This window comes from Aythya ferina (genome assembly GCF_964211825.1).
Source record: "Aythya ferina genome assembly, chromosome: 17".
NCBI lineage: Eukaryota > Metazoa > Chordata > Aves > Anseriformes > Anatidae > Aythya > Aythya ferina.
Window position 1 is genome coordinate 3233990 of NC_140316.1, and position 17500 is coordinate 3251489.

Consider the following 17500-nt stretch of genomic DNA (forward strand, 5'->3'; position numbering starts at 1 on the left):
ACAGAGCTCTTGGATAGGTAATGAGAGAAGAGCTTTCTGGCTCCCAGGCAATCAGTCAGTTAATTATCACTAACTTTAACAGCTGACATGAGGCTCGCTGAAGGAGAGCAAAAGGAGATTGGCAGGTGGTGTGTGGTACCGGAGGGCTAAGTGAATAGGGAACACCAAGTAGTTCCTATTGTGCTGTTTCTTAACAAACCTAAATCACGTCTTTTGTCCAGAGGTACAGTGAATGCAGCTAATGGATTACTTTTCCCAGCCAATGTCCTGGTATTCCCTGTTTTACCCAGTGTTACAGCTTCCTGATTGAGTTGTTCTCTGATAGGCTGCAGCACGTGCACATTGCATTTTAGATCTTAGATACTTGATTACTTTTTTTTTTTTTCAGAAAAGTAGTGATGAATGTAGAAATACAGCAAATGTTTAGCTTTTGAGAGGGTCTCAGGCTCAGACAGTGAAAATCTGGCCCTGACTGTGCTGGGCTATGGCTGCTCCATCTCTCAGTTGTAAGCCATTAAAAATGGTATAGGAGACCGTGAGTTATCTTCACTGCTGACAAAAGCCTCTCCAATAAATAAAAATGAATAAATTGTTTCCAGCGGGTGGTGGTCCTTTAGAACATGGTGATAACTGTGTTAGAACTGCTGCCTCGCTGCTTTCGGTCCTGGATCTCTGATCATTCAGCTCTTTGGTCTGTTGCTTCCCAGCACGATCGTTGTGGCTGGGTCCTCACCTAGTCTAAGTCAGTACGTGATAGTGATTCCAGAAGGGTTGCTTAGGCATGCTGAAATTCTCTTGTGTTTTTGTTTGTTTGTTTTCCAAATCTCCAGCATGTTTTGGTGGTCCTTATATTGCCAGGAAATTGAGAAGCTGATCTGTTGTGTTATTTTTTTCTCTCCCAGGTAAACTCTGCATCGAGCGCAGGCTGTCAGCCCTGCTGTCGGGGTTCTGCGCCTGATTTCAGTTGTGTTCTTCTCCACACACCTCATCCCAGCTGATCACTTTTGTTTCTGACAGCCTGCTGCTGTGGCAGGAATCAATTTTGGCAGTAGGATACCTGGAGGATGAACTGCTCGATGTTCTGTATTTTGCTGTTTTGGGAAGTTGTTCCACAGACTTAAGTTCTTCTGTGGGGAGGTGTGACTGCAGCAAGCACAAATACTTCCCTGCCCAGAGGTTGGGCGAAGACGTAGCTGATGTGGAAAGGTTTCCCTCATTGGCAGCAGGGATGAAGGATAGAAGTCTGCTTCTTCCCAGCACTTTGAAGGATAAAGACTGCTGCCTGTCCTCTTGCTTAAGAACAGGGTATTCCGTGCTGTCTCCATTGCAGGCAATGGATGTGCTGAAACTGCTGGCTTCAGTTCATGCTGGAGGATGTCATTCAGAAATCAAGGCCAGTTTGTGTACTTTCCCCTACCCCAGCTGATAGCCAGGCACCTTCGAGCTTCCTGGCAACCCGAGGCTCCCTGCCTTTTTCTCCTTTATCCTTTCTCATACTCATTTCCGCCTTGGAGTGCTTGCTGAATGGCCGAGAGGAGGGAATCTGCTCTACTTTGCCTGAGCCTTGCTGAAGCTGCTGCCACCTTCTACAGACTTACTGAGCAAGGCTGAGAGCGTGCTGCTGCTGGGGAAGTCTGCACCTCCTGTGGCTGTCACGCGGACTGCCTCTGTTTGCAGACGGGCACATGGCACGGGGACAGAGCCTCTGCCTGGAGAACAGGAAGATGACGGAAAACGCAATGTTCCTGTATGTCTAAGCCAAAATGAATCCGTTCCTCTCTTGGTCCCTGTGCTCACTGGGATCAGCATTAAAGACTCCTGGCTGTTTGGTTCAGCCTGTCAGTACATATCTACCACGAGGAAGCACTAGCGCTGTCCTGCTTTCAGCTGTTGGCTAGATCAGCCCTTTCCTGTATCCCTCACCCTCCCCTGAAACTGAAAACACTAGCTTTGTGAATCAAAGGAGCACTTTACACACTATGGGAACTTTGAGAAGTTGACTTTGCATCACACAACAACCCAGGAACATCACGACTGTTAGGAATGCTGTTCTTTTTATTCCTTCCCTTGTTTCCTGGTTGTTTTATTGCACTACGTGTGTGCATATATTAATATGTATTCCTAAGGGTGAATATATATTGATATATCTGGTTTGTGTGTAACTGTACGTATTTAACTGTACTGTATCTTGTGAGTGTGAGGCAAAAAGCACTGCGGAGTCTGTGCTCTTCCTCCTCCACACCAGGCAAAGCTGACTTGCAGTCTGGCAGTACCAAGATAGTTTTCTTTTCTTCTTTTTTTTTATTTAAATGTTCTTTAAAGGACAGTCAATATACAGCTCCATGCTTTTTAAGAGCTCAAGAACAGGCGTTAAGATCCTACACACTTACAATTGGAAATGCATTTTTAAAAAAAGTTTATTTGCTGCTTACATTTTTTATAAAGAAATCTTGTAGTGTTCGGTTTTATGTTCAGCATTTCTTTTAAGGAGACTCTGTAGCCAAATGAGACTGCGGGTGCGAGTGGCTCGAGTTCTGGTTGAGGCTTCGGATGCTGTGAGCATGTGCGTGAGAGGATAGCTGGCTGCCTTTCTGTCTGTCTGCGTGCGCAAGTGTGTGTCTTAATTTATCAGAGTCATGGCAGTATTTTGTTAGTGCTGGGCAGAAAAATATCTTTGAAAGCAACTTGAAACCTCAGGCTTTGTTTTTGGGGATTTAATAATAATTTGCACATGGTGGTTAAATCCTCACTGCTTTTTCTCTCAATATTGGCACGTTCAGTGTGATACTTTACAAGGGTTTCAGGAGCAACTTAGTTGGCTTGAGCTGGCATCGTCTTTGGCAACATGGGTACTTCTGATAGCAGAGCAGAAATGCCAATAAGGAAATTAAAAAAAATTTTTGATTCCCCCTACTAGGGAAGTTTTAAGCGTAGCTTACACAAATGCTTCAGTATTGGGCCTCTGTTACATCATACGTTCACAGCCTGCTGCTTCTGTGGCTGTTTATGCTTGTGCCTGGAGGAAAAAAAGAAAATAACAGCAAAGAAACAACCTCCCAGCCTGTGGCAAGAAATGCTGAAGAGACCCAGACTGCTTCTGAAAGGATTTTACCAGTTCTGCAAAGGGCTATGCCGCAGATGAGTGCACTGGGATGCAGCACAAAAGCACCGAGCCAGGACTGACTCTGCAATACAGACACCTGCTACTGCCCTGAACCCTCCCGGCAATCCCACGAGCGTACGCTGAGAGCTTCCTGCCCAGGAGAAGCGCAGCCCAGGACCCACGTTTGTGCCGCAGGTTTAACGATCCTTGTACGTGGCAAGCTCAGCACTAACCTTCCAGCTGTACTTAATTACTTGAATGTATCAAAATTGTCCACATTCAATGTACACAAGTATATATTGCTCCAAAATATTGTGGTTTACAGACCTACAACCAATATATATATGTATGTGTTTGTATATATACATACAAGTATGTGTGTGTATGTGTGTGTATGTATATATATGCACACAAACACAAACGTGTATATATGTTTTCTCTCGATACTTGAAACTTAGCCACTGTGCTTGAATTAAAAAAAAAAAAAAAAAAAAGAAAACAAAAAAAAAAGAAAAAGGAGAAAGAAAAAAAATCAGGTGATTTATTTTGCCATCACTTTGGTGACTTTATTTTTTATCTAATTGCATGTAGCGTGAAACCAATTTTTTTGGTGAAAAATATTTATTGCTTTGTAGACAATAAGGAATGCAAAGTAAAAAAAAAAAAAAAAAGGCAACAAAAAAAGAAAACAATACACAAAAAATCCCCAACCATTGTTGAAGTTGCTAGCATAGTCCACTTGCTATTGTCATGGCTTTGTTACTGTTGCAGCGTTTGTGTGTAGCGTCTTAATAGATTTCAAGAAACCTCAGTCTAATAACATGTATCTTCAGGTTTGTGAGAGCGTATGATGATGTTCTTTATAAGGTAATGCTTGATACTTTGTCAACATTTTTTATTTGTGTTTTGTGTGACTTTTTTTTGGCTTTAAATTGTACAACACCAATTTAAGAAATAAAAAATGTTTTGAAATTGTTAGTGGCCTGATTTCAGTACTTACATAATGCAGTTAGCACAGGATCTGAGGATGGTATTTCATGTGTTTGGTTCTACCAGCCGTGACTTTGAGGTGAAGAAGTGCTGTTACCTTCTTTTCAAAGAGGGTGAAGCTTGGGACAAAAAAGCTATGTTGCCTAAAGCTACAGACAGCCTTTGAAGTTAAGAAAAATGAACCCCATTTCTTGTCTGGGGCTGTAATCACTGGTACATCTGTCCTTATCTGGCTGTGTTCTCTTGCTGCTACTGATAGAAACTACATGTATAAGGAGCTGATAGCAGACCCCTTCCTATCCGATTAGGCTGATGCATGAAGCTTCGTCCATGTTTCAAGATTTGCAAGATCAACCCGCTGCAGCTCTTTATCTCTGTGCAGTCCAGCACTGCCGAAGGGGTGTCTGAGGCATGGGAAGTGGTTGGGTAATGGTAGCAAGGAACACCATAAAGAAGCTTGAGGAGACTTCAGATGTGCTTTCAAGGCAGGGGTTGGACTGTATGGCTCCCTGGGCAGCAGGGAGCAGCCAGAGCAGTGCAGGCATCTTCTCTGAATGTGCAGCTGTGGGCTGAGAGAAGGATGCCCTGTGAGCAGCATGGAGCATGTGAGCAATGGGCTTAAGTTGAGCCAGGGGAGTTTTAGGTTAGATGTTAGGAAGAACTTCTTTACAGAAAGGGTTGTGAGGCATTGGAACAGGCTGCCCAGGGAAGTGGTGGAGTCACCATCCCTGGAAGTCTTCAAAAGACGCTTAGATGTACAGCTTAGGGATATGGTTTAGTGGAGGGCTGTTAGCGTTAGGTTGGAGGTTGGACTCGATGACCTTGAGGTCTCTTCCAACCTAGAAAATTCTGTGATTCTGTGATTCTGAGCCTTATGTGAAACCTGCGTGTAGGAGGCACTGCATTGAGTGCTCAATTCATCCTTATCCCTGACAGGTAGACATGAGCAGCCCTTCAGCACCACAGTCAGGTTGCTGCCAACCTTGGTCCTGGCTTTTGGTGCAGGGCTGGTAGTTGTAGTGTCTTCTCTGAAGCAGAATATTTAGCATGAAAAGCAAAGCTCTGCATCTGGGATGTGAATTATTCCAGTCCTTCCACTTTGACAGAAACTAAGCAACAGAGGTGTGATCTCTCAGGAGCCTCATACTGTAATGCCATCGAACATTTCCCAAAACTCAGCTTGCTGTGCCACGCGTGTTATTGTTGGCCGTGAGCATCCCTGGGGAGAGTCGCGCCTGCCGGCCTGTCTGACTCGGCATCACCCCATGCGGTCACTGGGCTGTATTGTATTTCTGTAAGAAAAGTTCCTATTTCAAAATCTTAGTTTACCCTGAGCTGGAACTGTTTTTATTTCTTCCTCAGCCCTATTTATATCTTCTGTTTCCTGTCCCTGCCTTTCCCACCGAGGGAACGGGGCAGCACGCGGTCCCTCCGTGAGAACGGTCCTGCCAGGGAGGCCGTGCCCGGGTGTGCTGCCACTAACACTGCCTCGCTCACGGGGACAGCTGCGTGTCGTGGGGCACGGCATGGTACAACCCTGTGCTACAACCCGGGCAGGACCTCGGGAAGCTGCTCACAGCGGAATAAACACAACTGCTGATGGTGCGTAGCATTTGGAGCTTGGCACGCTGGGATTTTTGTGTTGCTTTTAACGTGAACAGCACCCTTTGGGGGAGGACATCATACATCATGTTTGTTCCCTGTGGCGTGGGGTTGGGCTAAAGAACACTTAAATAAACGTGTTTCAGATGCTGAGCTAAAGGGTTGGGTTTGGAGCTGTCTGTGAGGAAGTTTAAGGGTTCATGTGGAAAACCTACAGCCAGATGAAAGGCGGGCAGTGTGCGCCACATGCCACATGTGGAGAGAAAACACCCAGCTGGATCCAGAGGGCTCTTTCATGGGCAGCAACAAAGGAGGCTAGAGCTGGCTGGAAGGCTGAACAGAAATAAAGTCTCTTCTAAAAGCTCCAAACCATCAGGCCTGAGCAGCTTAAAATCACCAGTAAAAATTGCACAACTTTCAAGATGTTTATGGTGACGTTGCATTGCTGTTGATTCTAGGAGAAAACCAAACCCAAGCGATTCTTCCAGTGTGTTTGGCTTTGTTCCCATGTTTTATATTTAGTTGCTGCAAGTACGTCAGCAAAAACCTGCTCATTCAGCTCCCAGAGATCAGACGTAGCCTGGTGACATCAAGGAAGTACAAACGGGTGGGCGTGCTTCACACCAAGGCGATAAAAAGATCAAGTACCCCACTTCTTGTTACCAAGCCCTGTCCTTTAAAAACTTTATTCCATGGGAGGAGTTAACTCATTCAGCTGGAGTTAATGCCCTGCCGACAAATCCCCGCAGGAGGATTTTAAAGGCCTCTCGACACCCTTAATCTGTGCCCATAAATGCAGCGCTGAGGATAGGTGCCATTCCCTGGCTGAGCAACTGCACGTAGGGCAGGGATACAAATGTCCCTGGCACGTTTCTGTTCTAAAAACAGCATTTTTAGGGACAATGGAGTCAGAACCACTCCTCCTGGGAGCTGAAATCTGGCAGGATGCTCTCGGAAAATGCATTAAATAATACAGTTCTTAGAATAAGCTTAAGAAAATAAAGTCAAATGTGGGCTTCTTTCCTTACTGTGGACAGAGGTGGCCGAGTTTCCAAATGGTTTTCTGACGTGAACCCCCGCTAGCACCCAAGTGCTGTCAGAGCTCCCCCGGTGCTGGTCCCAGCAGCCACGGGCTTACACCAGTTCCACCCCGATGTCTGTGTGGGCAGCACGGGCCCGGAGCTCTGCTGCCAGCAGTCAGGGTGCTGCTGCCGGGCCTGTTCTGCACCCCCAGCACCCTGCGGGCCTACAGCACGTGGGGGTCCTGCCTTCAGCTTCTCAGCACCTGGTGCGCCTGTTAATGTTGGCAGCAGGATCAGCAACGCACTCTGGTGGTGAACTACAGGCCTGCTGGGACTCCTGCTGCAGGTAGTCACAACGCCACCACGGATGAATTGTTGCCACGCTTCTCTCAGTTCAAGGCTCGTTTCAGGCAGTCACGTCGCTTCCAAGCCAGAAAGGGCCTGTGGTAGAGTGAGGGGGTCTGGTGGAGGAAGCACAAATGCGGGGTTGCACCCCGGAGGTTTCACTCTCCCGGCGGTGGGCAGCCTTTGTGCTCTGGCCCACGCTGTTACTGGCCAGGGGGGGATTTGGGCACCCCACAGACAAGGCACGGGGGCTTTGCCAGAGATGGCACCACAGGACCACTCTGTCGGGGCGGGCATTGCACGGACTATGCTGGGCCAGGGGTTGGGTATTGAAGCTGCAGTGGTAGTTTGTTGGGGTGTTAATGTTGCTCTTCTTGTAAAGATGACATTGGAGTGATTCATCAGAGCAGGGCACGAAGGTATTAAATCACCTGTTAGAGATAGAGCTCAGCCACCAGTTCTGCAGCAGCAGGTGTGCTTGTCCTGAAACTTCAAGGATGGCCCATTCCTGGAGCTACAGGCTGCAGTCCCCAGGGTCACTTGTATATCTGGAAACGTTTTATGAGGATGATTTCACTGCTGAGTAAACTTGATGGAAGCACTCTCACTTAAGGCCAAGCGTACTTTAATTTCACCAGTCCTATTAAACATGCATGACATGTTCTGCTCCTCACACAAACAGCAGGGAGTTTCATGAATTGTTTGTGCCTATTCCAATTTAACCCTGGGTACGGCTGCGAGAGGAAGGAAACCCCTGCTAATTTAATTCTTGAAGATTAGGCAAATTCCTGAAGACACTAGGTAAGTGTGATGCAAATTAAATCCAAGCAAGTGCACTGGCTTTGTGGACCTCACGCAGTGATCTGCAATTGGACCTTCTGCACTACCCCAGCAACTGCAGCCTTGGCTCTGCTGCCTTTTCACTCAAGATGTACACCCCCGAGGTACTGGCTTCACAGTGCAGATTCCCACGGAACTGATGTACAGTGGCAGCTCTGGCAAGTCACTTAATTTCTCCTTGCCTTTGTTATCTACTGTTTGGAAATAAAATAAAATTAAAATAAAATAAAATAAAATAAAATAAAATAAAATAAAATACCAATGAAAACAGGACAATAATCCTTCATTTGGAGGATTTAGACTGCAAACTCCTTGCGAGAAGCATGCTCCTTTGACAGGTGCTGCAGCATGGTCCCAACCTCATTTGGGACCTCTGATGTTGCTGGCAGCTCATCAGTTCTGCTCTGGTAGAAAACCTGAAGGCTAAATGAATCATTCAGAAAATCCAAGTCAGTCATTCTCTGTGGTGCCGTAGGGAGCACTTTACTGGTGGGCTGTAAGAAGCTGGCTAATTGCATAGAGCAAGCACCTCCTCTTTGATTCCTGTTGTCACCCGGACTCCTGTCATTACGTTTAACTGAGTAAAGTGACGATATCCCCAGTGCTGCTTACCGCTGGTGGCCGTGCTCCTCATGACCCGAGGCCAGCTGCAGCTGCAGGGGTGTGACATGCTCAGGGATAGGGCAGGGATTTACGGCAGGGTAGGCAGATCACAGAGGTGATTCCCATCTGCCTGGGAATGGAGGGGACTGAGCAAGACTGACTGAAGGGACTGAGCAAGAAGATGACATTAACCACTCATAATATTTTCTGACAATGGGGTTCACACTACGAACCAAGTCATTTTATAAACAGTGAAGCAGTGAGGCACCTGTGTGTCCTACAACTCTGCACTGGGACCAACAACTTTCTCCAGCTCCTTTCCACCTGCCTAATTTTTATCTTGGGAAAGAGTCAGTGTGTGCTCTGGCAGGCTCAGAGCAAGGTTTGTGCTGTTTTGAAGCCCCTTTGTTGCCCTTAGAATGGATAAGGAGCTGGGATAGCAAAGCTTTTTCCATCTTGGGCCCATCCATGTAAGTTCTTCTCCTGTCATACCATTGTTTTATCCTATCTGCTGAGGCCTTCTTCCCTCTCTCGAAATGGGCCAAATTCAGCAATCACAGCAGGAAGGGAGGAGGAAGAGACGGTGTTGTACAGACAGGCAGTGTGACTGCACATGCTTCACTTCCTAAGGAAGCAAGGCAAAAAGGGATTCAGACGCCCCAGTCTAAGCAATACAGACATTTATATTCCTGTTTCCATTGGCAGCAGTGCTGCTATTTGACAGCCTATCTTTTATCACTTCTCTAAACAAAGTGCAGCTGGGAACATGTGATAAATCTTCCCTTGCCCTGTCCCGCTACTGAAATAACTCAGATGTGTCAGTTCAAAAAAGGATGTGCTGCATTTCTTCCCCTTATTAGCAGAAATAACAAGCCTGCGTTTGATAATCTGGCCTGCTTGGAATTGTCAACCATTCCATTTTCCATCTGAATGAATAAATGGAGCTTTCTTAGGCTAATCTCACAGCCATGCCAGGGGAGCAGCATCCTCTTTGGGTAGCTCCCTCCCGTAAAGCACTGAAGCTCACAGCATAACAAAACAATTTCCAGGTGCATTTGGCTTTTTAGGAGGTACATGCTGTTGCCTGATAAGGGTGCCTATTGTACTAAGCTTTCCCATTAAGTACATCAGCGCAGATAAAACTCGTTGGAGGAGACATGAAAATAATGATTGCCTGAGAAAGCCGGAGGGAGGAAAACCTGACAGGAAAGTGAAAGCATGGGGCTTCTGCTCAACAGTGGGCAATGCTGGTGCGGGTGGCAGCTGCATGATGAAGGGACAGCGACCACTGCCCAGCAGGGACCCCTCTGGGAGGGCGACCTTGAGCTTTAGTGAGTGACCCGTGCTTCACGTGAGGTGTTTAGAACAGAATAGAATCATTAGGGCTGGAAGACCTTTGGGATTGTTTGGTCCAGCCATGCCCTACCACCACCGTTACCCACTAAACCATGTCCATAGCAACACGTCCGACCTTTCCCTCAACACCCCCAGGACAGTGATGCCACCACTTTTTGCTGTGTTTCACCGTGACTGAACTGCTGCGAGTGCTGCTGCTGTACCAAGCGAGTTTGTGAGGCACAAATTGTTTTGCTCACATGGGCAATGCTTATCACAGGAACGCGCTCGTTCCTCTGCCTTTTCCCCTGCTTGGATTAACAACCCCTCACGCCTTCCACACGTGCTGGCTGCACGGAGCCTGTGTGCGAGCGGCCCTGCGGCGACACAGCGCCAGGCCGACACAGGGAAGGGCGACGAAGCTGGTGAGGGGCCTGGAGAACAAGTCCTACGAGGAGCGGCTGAGGGAGCTGGGCTTGTTCAGCCTGGAGAAAAGGAGGCTCAGAGGCGACCTTATCGCTCTCTGCAAGTACCTTAAAGGAGGCTGTAGCGAGGTGGGGGTTGGTTTGTTCTCCCACGTGCCTGGTGACAGGACAAGGGGGAATGGGCTAAAGTTGCGCCAGGGGAGTTTTAGGTTGGATGTTAGGAAGAACTTCTTCACTGAAAGGGTTGTGAGGCACTGGAACAGGCTGCCCAGGGAAGTGGTGGAGTCACCATCCCTGGAAGTCTTTAAAAGACGTTTAGATGTAGAGCTTAGGGAAATGGTTTAGTGGGGACTGTTAGCGTTAGGTCAGAGGTTGGACTCGATGATCTTGAGGTCTCTTCCAACCTAGAAATTCCGTGATTCTGTGATATGGGGTCGGCCGCGGGTCCCAGCGCCCGCTGAAGGCCCCTGCCAGCCCCGCGGCCTCCCCTCGGCGCCGCCCCGCCCCGCGCAGCACCGGCCCCGGCCCCGGCCCCGGCCCCAGCGCCGCCTCGGCACGGCCCCGCGCGGCCTCCGTAGGGCTCGGCCGGGCCCGCTGGGGCCGCGCCGGGCGGGTGAGCGGCGGGGCCGGGCCGCGATGCTGCGCTGGGGGGCGCGGGCCTGGGCCTGGGGCTGGGGCCTGGGCCTCGGCTGCGGCCCCGCGGGGCTCGGGCTCGGGGCCCGGCCGCGTAACGTGCGTGGGGGCCGCGGGGGGAGGCAAGGCGGGAGGGAGGCAGGGCCCGGGCACCCCGCGCCTCAGCGGGGGCTCCCCGGGGCGGGACGGGGCTGGCGGCCGGGCCCCCCCCTGAGCTCTGCTCCCCGCAGGTGGCTCCCAGCATGGCCGAGGGGCTGCGGGCGGCGGCTGCCAAGAGGCTGAGCGGCGGCGGCGGCGAGGGGCCGGGAAGGCCGGAGGAGAACGGGCGGCAGAGCAAGAGGCTGAAGGGAGGCGGCGGCGAGGAGGAGGAGGAGCAGGGCAAGAAGTCGCCCAAGAGGAAGATCGTGCTGCTGATGGCGTACTCGGGGAAAGGCTACCACGGCATGCAGGTGGGGGGGCGGCAACGCGCCGCGCCCGGCCGCACCTGGGGGCTGCGGGGTTTGCAGGAGCGGGGGGGGCTGGGGGGCTGCGGGAACAGGCGAATGCAGCGGCTCCTGGGGCCGAATGCTGCGGTAGCAGCTGCACGTGGGGAGCTGTCAGCTGCACATCTGGTGTGTCCCAGGGCCACTGACCGTGCCTTCCAGCACAGAGCATCAGCAGACCTTCCAAAAGCTGTGCTGCAGACAAGGCTCTTGAGGAGGCTGCAAGCACGGGCACTGCAGTTCTGTCAGCACCTGATGTGCTGTCTCATGATCCCTCCCGACCCGTGCACCAGCTTCAGATTGAAGCTTCACGCTTCAAAGCAGTTGGGCAGTTTTCCTTAGGTCAGACCTCAGGTTGTCTCACTGTGTTCTGCAAAATGTGTAGGTCCTGGAGAACTGAGCTGTGTATTTAAATGAAACAAATTGCCGTATGTGTTGACAGCTATTGGATTTATGAAAAGGTTGTTTGTACTCAAAGACATTGTAAATTGTCCCTTTTCTAGTGCACTCAATAGGGTGACATGTAGCAATTTAGGAGCAGGAAAACTGCTGTGAGATTGTTACACTTGCACGTGGGATGCTGCTTTGTTGCAGCAGCAAAGTGCCCCCGACTTGCTCATGCAGGAATGGTCTCGTGGTACAGCCTTAGCAGCAACAGCGTGGTTTTGCTCCATCTGCTGCTCCTCTCAGCATACTGCATGCTCTGTACACATTGCTGAGGTGTAGTTTAAAAGCTCTACAGGATAACTGGTAATGGTTGAACACAGAAGAATTTTTCATGCTTACACAGCAAAGTAGCTTTGTTCAACAGCAGTGAACAACATGCATGGGCATGTCTGTAGAAGTGCATTTCAGCTTTACTGCGTTTGTTCCCAAGTGGTGTGTGTTGGAGGGTGTGCCAAGCAGCCTTCCAGAGGTAGAGTTGCATGCTTCTGTCATAGTTCATCTACAAGTTTAGTGCAGAAGTTGCTGGAGCAAACAGTAGTCTGAGTTATGTAACAGCTTGGGCTACCTGACCAAAAGAGTCCACTAATTTCTGGAAGCCCGATTTGCAGAGGCCAGGTTTGGAACAGCAGCTGGTACTGTTGCAGGCACTGGTAAATAATTTAGGGTTATGAAGGGAAGATTTAAAAAAGATTGCATGGTGATATTCAATTAACATTTTTCAATGATGTTCTTCAGAACAGTTACCCCATTATTACTATTTGTTTTCTGATTTTATATTCTCTTCTAGAGGAATATGGGATCTTCACAGTTCAAGACAATTGAAGACGACTTGGTATCCGCCCTTGTTCAGTCAGGCTGCATCCCAGAAAACCATGGAGAAAACATGAAGAAAATGTCTTTTCAGCGGTGTGCTCGAACAGATAAGGTACATTGGTTAGGGCCTGTGCTCTCATAAAATGTGGTCTGTTCCCACCAGTGCTGTTGTGATTGCCTGGTAAAGCATTGTTTAGCATGAGATCCAACAGCAAATCCTATTTGCAGTGAATGTTACTTGAAACTTCTCCCTTCATTCATTACTAAATTTAAGTAAAAAGCAAATATTTAGAAAGAGTGAGATACTGGTTATATGGCGGTTGTAAAGCTGGTGCTTCACACTTACCCTGTGTCTCTTTGCATTGCTGTCACATTCATCTGCTCCAGCTTGCCAACCTGTTGCTGCTCCTCACTGCTCTTGCTGCCTGGTTGATGCAGAGCTTGGAAATGTAACTGCATCACAGTTGATTTTCAACCCTGCCACAGCAGGATTCTAAGTCTGAACTGGAATTCATGGCTGATCTTATGTACCAGTCATTTCTTTTCTGCTGGTGCTTTACTTACTAGTCAAATACAGCGAGATACGTCAGGAAAGGGAGTGCAATATTACGCTCTCTAAGATTGCTAAGGTGCTGGGTGGCCGTACAACACCAGCAGGTCTTCCAGGAGTACTCTTACTTGGATTTCTGCCTGTGACCTTGCATTTGCCTTTCTGCAGCCTGAAATGACCTGTGCAAAAAACTTGTTCTTTAGCTATTTCAGTTCTTCAAGTGCTATCCTAGACCCTCCAAGGTACATAATTATCTGTGTATGTGCTTTATGATTTTTATAGGGTGTGTCTGCAGCTGGACAGATTGTGTCACTAAAGGTCAGGCTAATAGATGACATCTTAGAAAAGATCAATAACCATCTTCCTTCTCACATCAGAATTCTGGGTAAGGATGCCAGAATGGGCAAAGAAAACTTTTCAAAGAGAAGCCTTATCCTGCACAAAGTCTCTCCCTTACTATTATAATTTTCCTCAAAAGCAGTTTAGTTTTAACAAGAATCTATGTTTCTGCTATTTTGAAATTAGTGTCCTATAAAATAAATCTTTGTATATTTGAATTGCATTTTATTTAAAAAAAATACATTTGTTGGTAAAGTTGAAATCACAATTGGGTTATGGCCTACTGATTCAGAAATTTAACATCTCTTTTTAAAATAAGGGCTGAAGAGAGTCACTGGGGGATTCAACTCCAAGAACAAATGTGATGCCAGAACCTACTCCTACATGCTGCCAACATTTACCTTTGCCCATAAAGACGAGGATGTGCAAGAAGAGGCGTATCGACTGAACAACGAGACCCTTGAAAGAGTCAACAAGCTGCTTGCTTGCTATAAGGGAACACACAACTTCCACAACTTCACGTCTCAGAAGGGACCCAAGGACCCCAGCGCCAAGCGGTACATAATGGAGATGTACTGTGGAGAGCCCTTTGTGCGGGAAAACGTCGAATTTGCAGTGATCAAAGTGAAAGGTCAGAGTTTCATGATGCACCAAATAAGGAAGATGATTGGGCTGGTGATAGCTATCGTGAAAGGTTATGCTGCTGAATCTATCATAGAGCGCAGCTGGGGAGAGGAGAAAGTAGATGTCCCCAAAGCTCCCGGACTCGGTCTGGTCTTGGAAAGGGTACACTTTGAAAAGTACAACAGACGGTTTGGAAATGATGGGCTGCATGAGCCTCTGGAGTGGACAGAGGAGGAGGAAAAGATTGCTGTTTTCAAAGAGCAGTATATCTATCCTACTATTATTAACACAGAAAGGGAGGAGAAATCCATGATGAACTGGCTAAGCACCCTCTCCATCCATGACTTCAACTCTTCTACTGCTGAGGTGCAAGCTAACAACAAAATTCAAAGGTAATGATTGAAGCCATTGTTGTTTTCAAACAGAAGCTGCAAGTTAAAATGGCTCTTCGCTTACTAATATTTTTGTTTTCCATGAACAGACTGTGGAAGAGGACAGCCATCTGGAGTATAAAATGTTTTTATCTTTTCAGTCTGCACGGTCTTGATGTTGGTGGCATGAGTTAGACAGAGGGTTACTTACGCAGGTTTTTGCATGGGGCAGTTGAGGGAAGGAGGAAGGAAGGAAGGAATGCTTTGAAACACTGGCTGATTTGACTGCAGAGTCATACACTGGCAAATCTCGCTGCATTTTCCAATGCTTCTGGGGAAGTTTAAAGTCAATGGTCAGTGTCTTTTGACTTAGGTCCGTCTCTGGCTATATATGAAATACTGACAAACTGTTTTCCATTTTCCATTTCAGAACAGCAGCGATCTTGAAGGCAGTGATGGTTGTGGTGATGATTCTGACTGAGCCAATAAGCGTCTGGACCTGGGACCCTTACTGCCTGCAGCTCACTTTGTCTACAAACAAGTGGCCTTCCTAGTCCAAGAACCCAGTAAAGCAGAGGTTTGCGTGCATGCAGGACAAGAACTGGATACCCAGGAAAAACTGAGCGGGGAAAACAGTGCTGTAGAAAGAGTAAAAGAAGCTGTTGGTACCACTGACTGATCCACCTGCCTGGTATACTTGAAAAAAGTGTAACAAGAAAGAAGCTTTCTAAAAGATTCTTGTAATGCAGAATGTCTTAATTGCTATTTGAATAACATTTTTATTACGTGTTTACCTGGAAGTAGTATTTTAAATATGTATAATCTTTACATAAAGATGGGGAAAACCATTTTAATATACTTTTTTGATGATTATTATGAACTCCATGAACTTTCAATTTAGTTTTTATTTTCCTTTCACCTTTAATTAACCTGATCTCTAAACATCATTTTAAGCTTTTATCTTCCATGTCATCCATGGCTTTCCTGTCGAATAACACGTGTTCATTATCATGCTAACTGCTATGAATTCTTTTGCTATTGAATCAAACTTTCCATGTTTTGTAAAGCTTTGCAAGCCTAGAGGAAATGATTCCTTACTCAGGGAGAGGTCTTAATGTTGGAACATGGAACGAACCACATATTTTAAGATAAGACCTTTTATTTGAAAGGTGTCATCCTCCCTTTATTGTCCTCATGCTTGGGCAGGCTCAAGAAGGTAGATCCGCAGCTACGTACGTAGTTGGGCATCCACTGCCTGAGGCGTCGTTTCACAGGCGTGCAGTTGAGATGTGAGGAACACATGTAAATTAATTGCCGGGACTGCAATTCAAAGCGTGCAGCTATGAAAGTTCTAGTGTTCCCTGGGGTGGCTCACTAGATGTGTTGCTGCTGGTTTAGTATTTCTGTTTCTAGTGGAAACTAGCTTGCCATCTGCTAGATTCTGGGTTGATCCAACTTAGCATGTGTGAAAGGAATGGTGCTGACTTCCTCGGGGCTTAATCAAGTCTGCATTTGCTTTGTATGTGTGAATTTGTAATTTCTATCAAGCTGCTCAGAGTAGAGGAGTGTGCAGTGATCAGTGGTAAGGGAAGAGCACGTCTGAGTGTTGTCTTCCTCTGGGAAATTGTTTTAATTTTCTGTGTTCCGAGATCTGCATACTCTGGAGTTCTCCTTTCTGTCCTGTCAACTTGGGATACAGCCTAGTCCCATGCCTGAAGATGTGCATCAAAACTGGGGGTCCATACTGAGTACGGTAGTTACTTCTTATAGGAGACGGTTCTTTGCGCCTTCATTCCATGCCTTCTGATTTTATGCCTCCTGGATTTTTTATTTTTTGGCCAAAGTACAGCTGTCCCTTGAAAAGGGATTTGCTTGTTTCATCTGGATTTTAATCAGAGCTTTTTGTTTATGTGAAGGCCTGACTGTGTAGGAATGACAGCAGTGTAAGTGTTCTGGAGAGGGACTCTACCTGGATTTTCTTTTCACATCCCTTGCTAACTCATACTGTTGACCTAGTCTGTATTAGTCTTCTGTCCAAAGCTCTGTCTTTCTGTCCCTTTTGATCTGAGAACAATGCCTTTATTTACTTAAAAATAGAGGCATCAAAACTGACACCAGTGGCTCAGCTGAAATCAACAGGAATTTCTATTGGTAGCCTATGGAGAAAACAAAATAAACCCGGGGTGTTTCTTACCTGCTGTTAACGCGTGCTGTTCTGTTTCATGGGGACCGTGAGCTGGGTGTTTGAGCTCCGGTTTCAGTGCGGGTAAGTGGCTTTGTGGCTCGGGGTGTGCGTACAAATACACAGAGGCCCTGAAGCGATTCAGGCTTTGAAGCTGCCCCCTGGGGTGTGTGTGGGGCGCTCGCCTGTCCGGGCGGCGGGCTGACGGCGGTGCCCGCTCAGCTTGGGGCCGGCGGCCCGGCTGCTGCCGGAGCGAGGGGATCCGGGGCAATTTGGGGCTCTTTGAGGCTTTTTGGGGTTTCTGGGGGCTCTTTGGGGCTCCCTCAGCTCCCGGCACAGGCCCCAGCCCCGTCACCGCCGCCATTAGCGGCGCCCCGCGCATGTACCGCGTTCCCCCCCCATCCCGCAGGTGGCACCGCCCTGTGCTGCCCCCCTGTGGGGCGGCGGTGGTACGGCCCCGGGCGGAGCTCCTGAGGGGGGAGCCGCCGCGCGTGCCCGCGGGCGAGGAGGCGGCCGGCGCGTGCCTGCCGGGGCCGCGGGAGCGCGCGGCCGCTCGCTGAGGGGAGGCGGTGGCGCTGGGCGGCCTCCTCCTCCTCCTCCTCCTCCTCCTCCTCCTCCTCCTCCTCCTTCTTCCGCGGCTGATTTCGTTGTAGTTCCAAGGCAGCCCTCACATACGGACCGAGATACCAGCACCCCGGCCGTCTGGTTACTGTGTGCAACAAGCACTACGCGTGTACCCACGGCACCAACCGCTCCTGCCTCCCAGAAAAAAAATATGTTCAAATCGCTTCCCG

The 17500-nt window shown here is 48.2% G+C and overlaps 2 protein-coding genes across 2 annotated transcripts in view; both read left to right on the forward strand.

The window, feature by feature from the left end:
* Positions 1-4081, forward strand: part of ULK1 (unc-51 like autophagy activating kinase 1) — an 80500-nt gene extending 76419 nt beyond the window's left edge. Inside the window, exon 28 of the mRNA XM_084491671.1 lies at positions 903-4081. Within this exon, the coding sequence (XP_084347797.1) occupies positions 903-958 (56 nt within the window). The 3' untranslated portion in view covers positions 959-4081. The remainder of the gene's footprint in view (positions 1-902) is intronic.
* A 6807-nt stretch (positions 4082-10888) lies between these two features.
* Positions 10889-16717, forward strand: PUS1 (pseudouridine synthase 1). Its single transcript, XM_084491682.1, is given in 7 exon segments — positions 10889-10997; positions 11129-11347; positions 12615-12752; positions 13473-13575; positions 13849-14532; positions 14535-14545; positions 14955-16717. Coding segments are annotated over 7 exon segments (1302 nt in total). The 5' UTR covers positions 10889-10901; the 3' UTR covers positions 15006-16717.
* Positions 16718-17500: the final 783 nt, after the last annotated feature.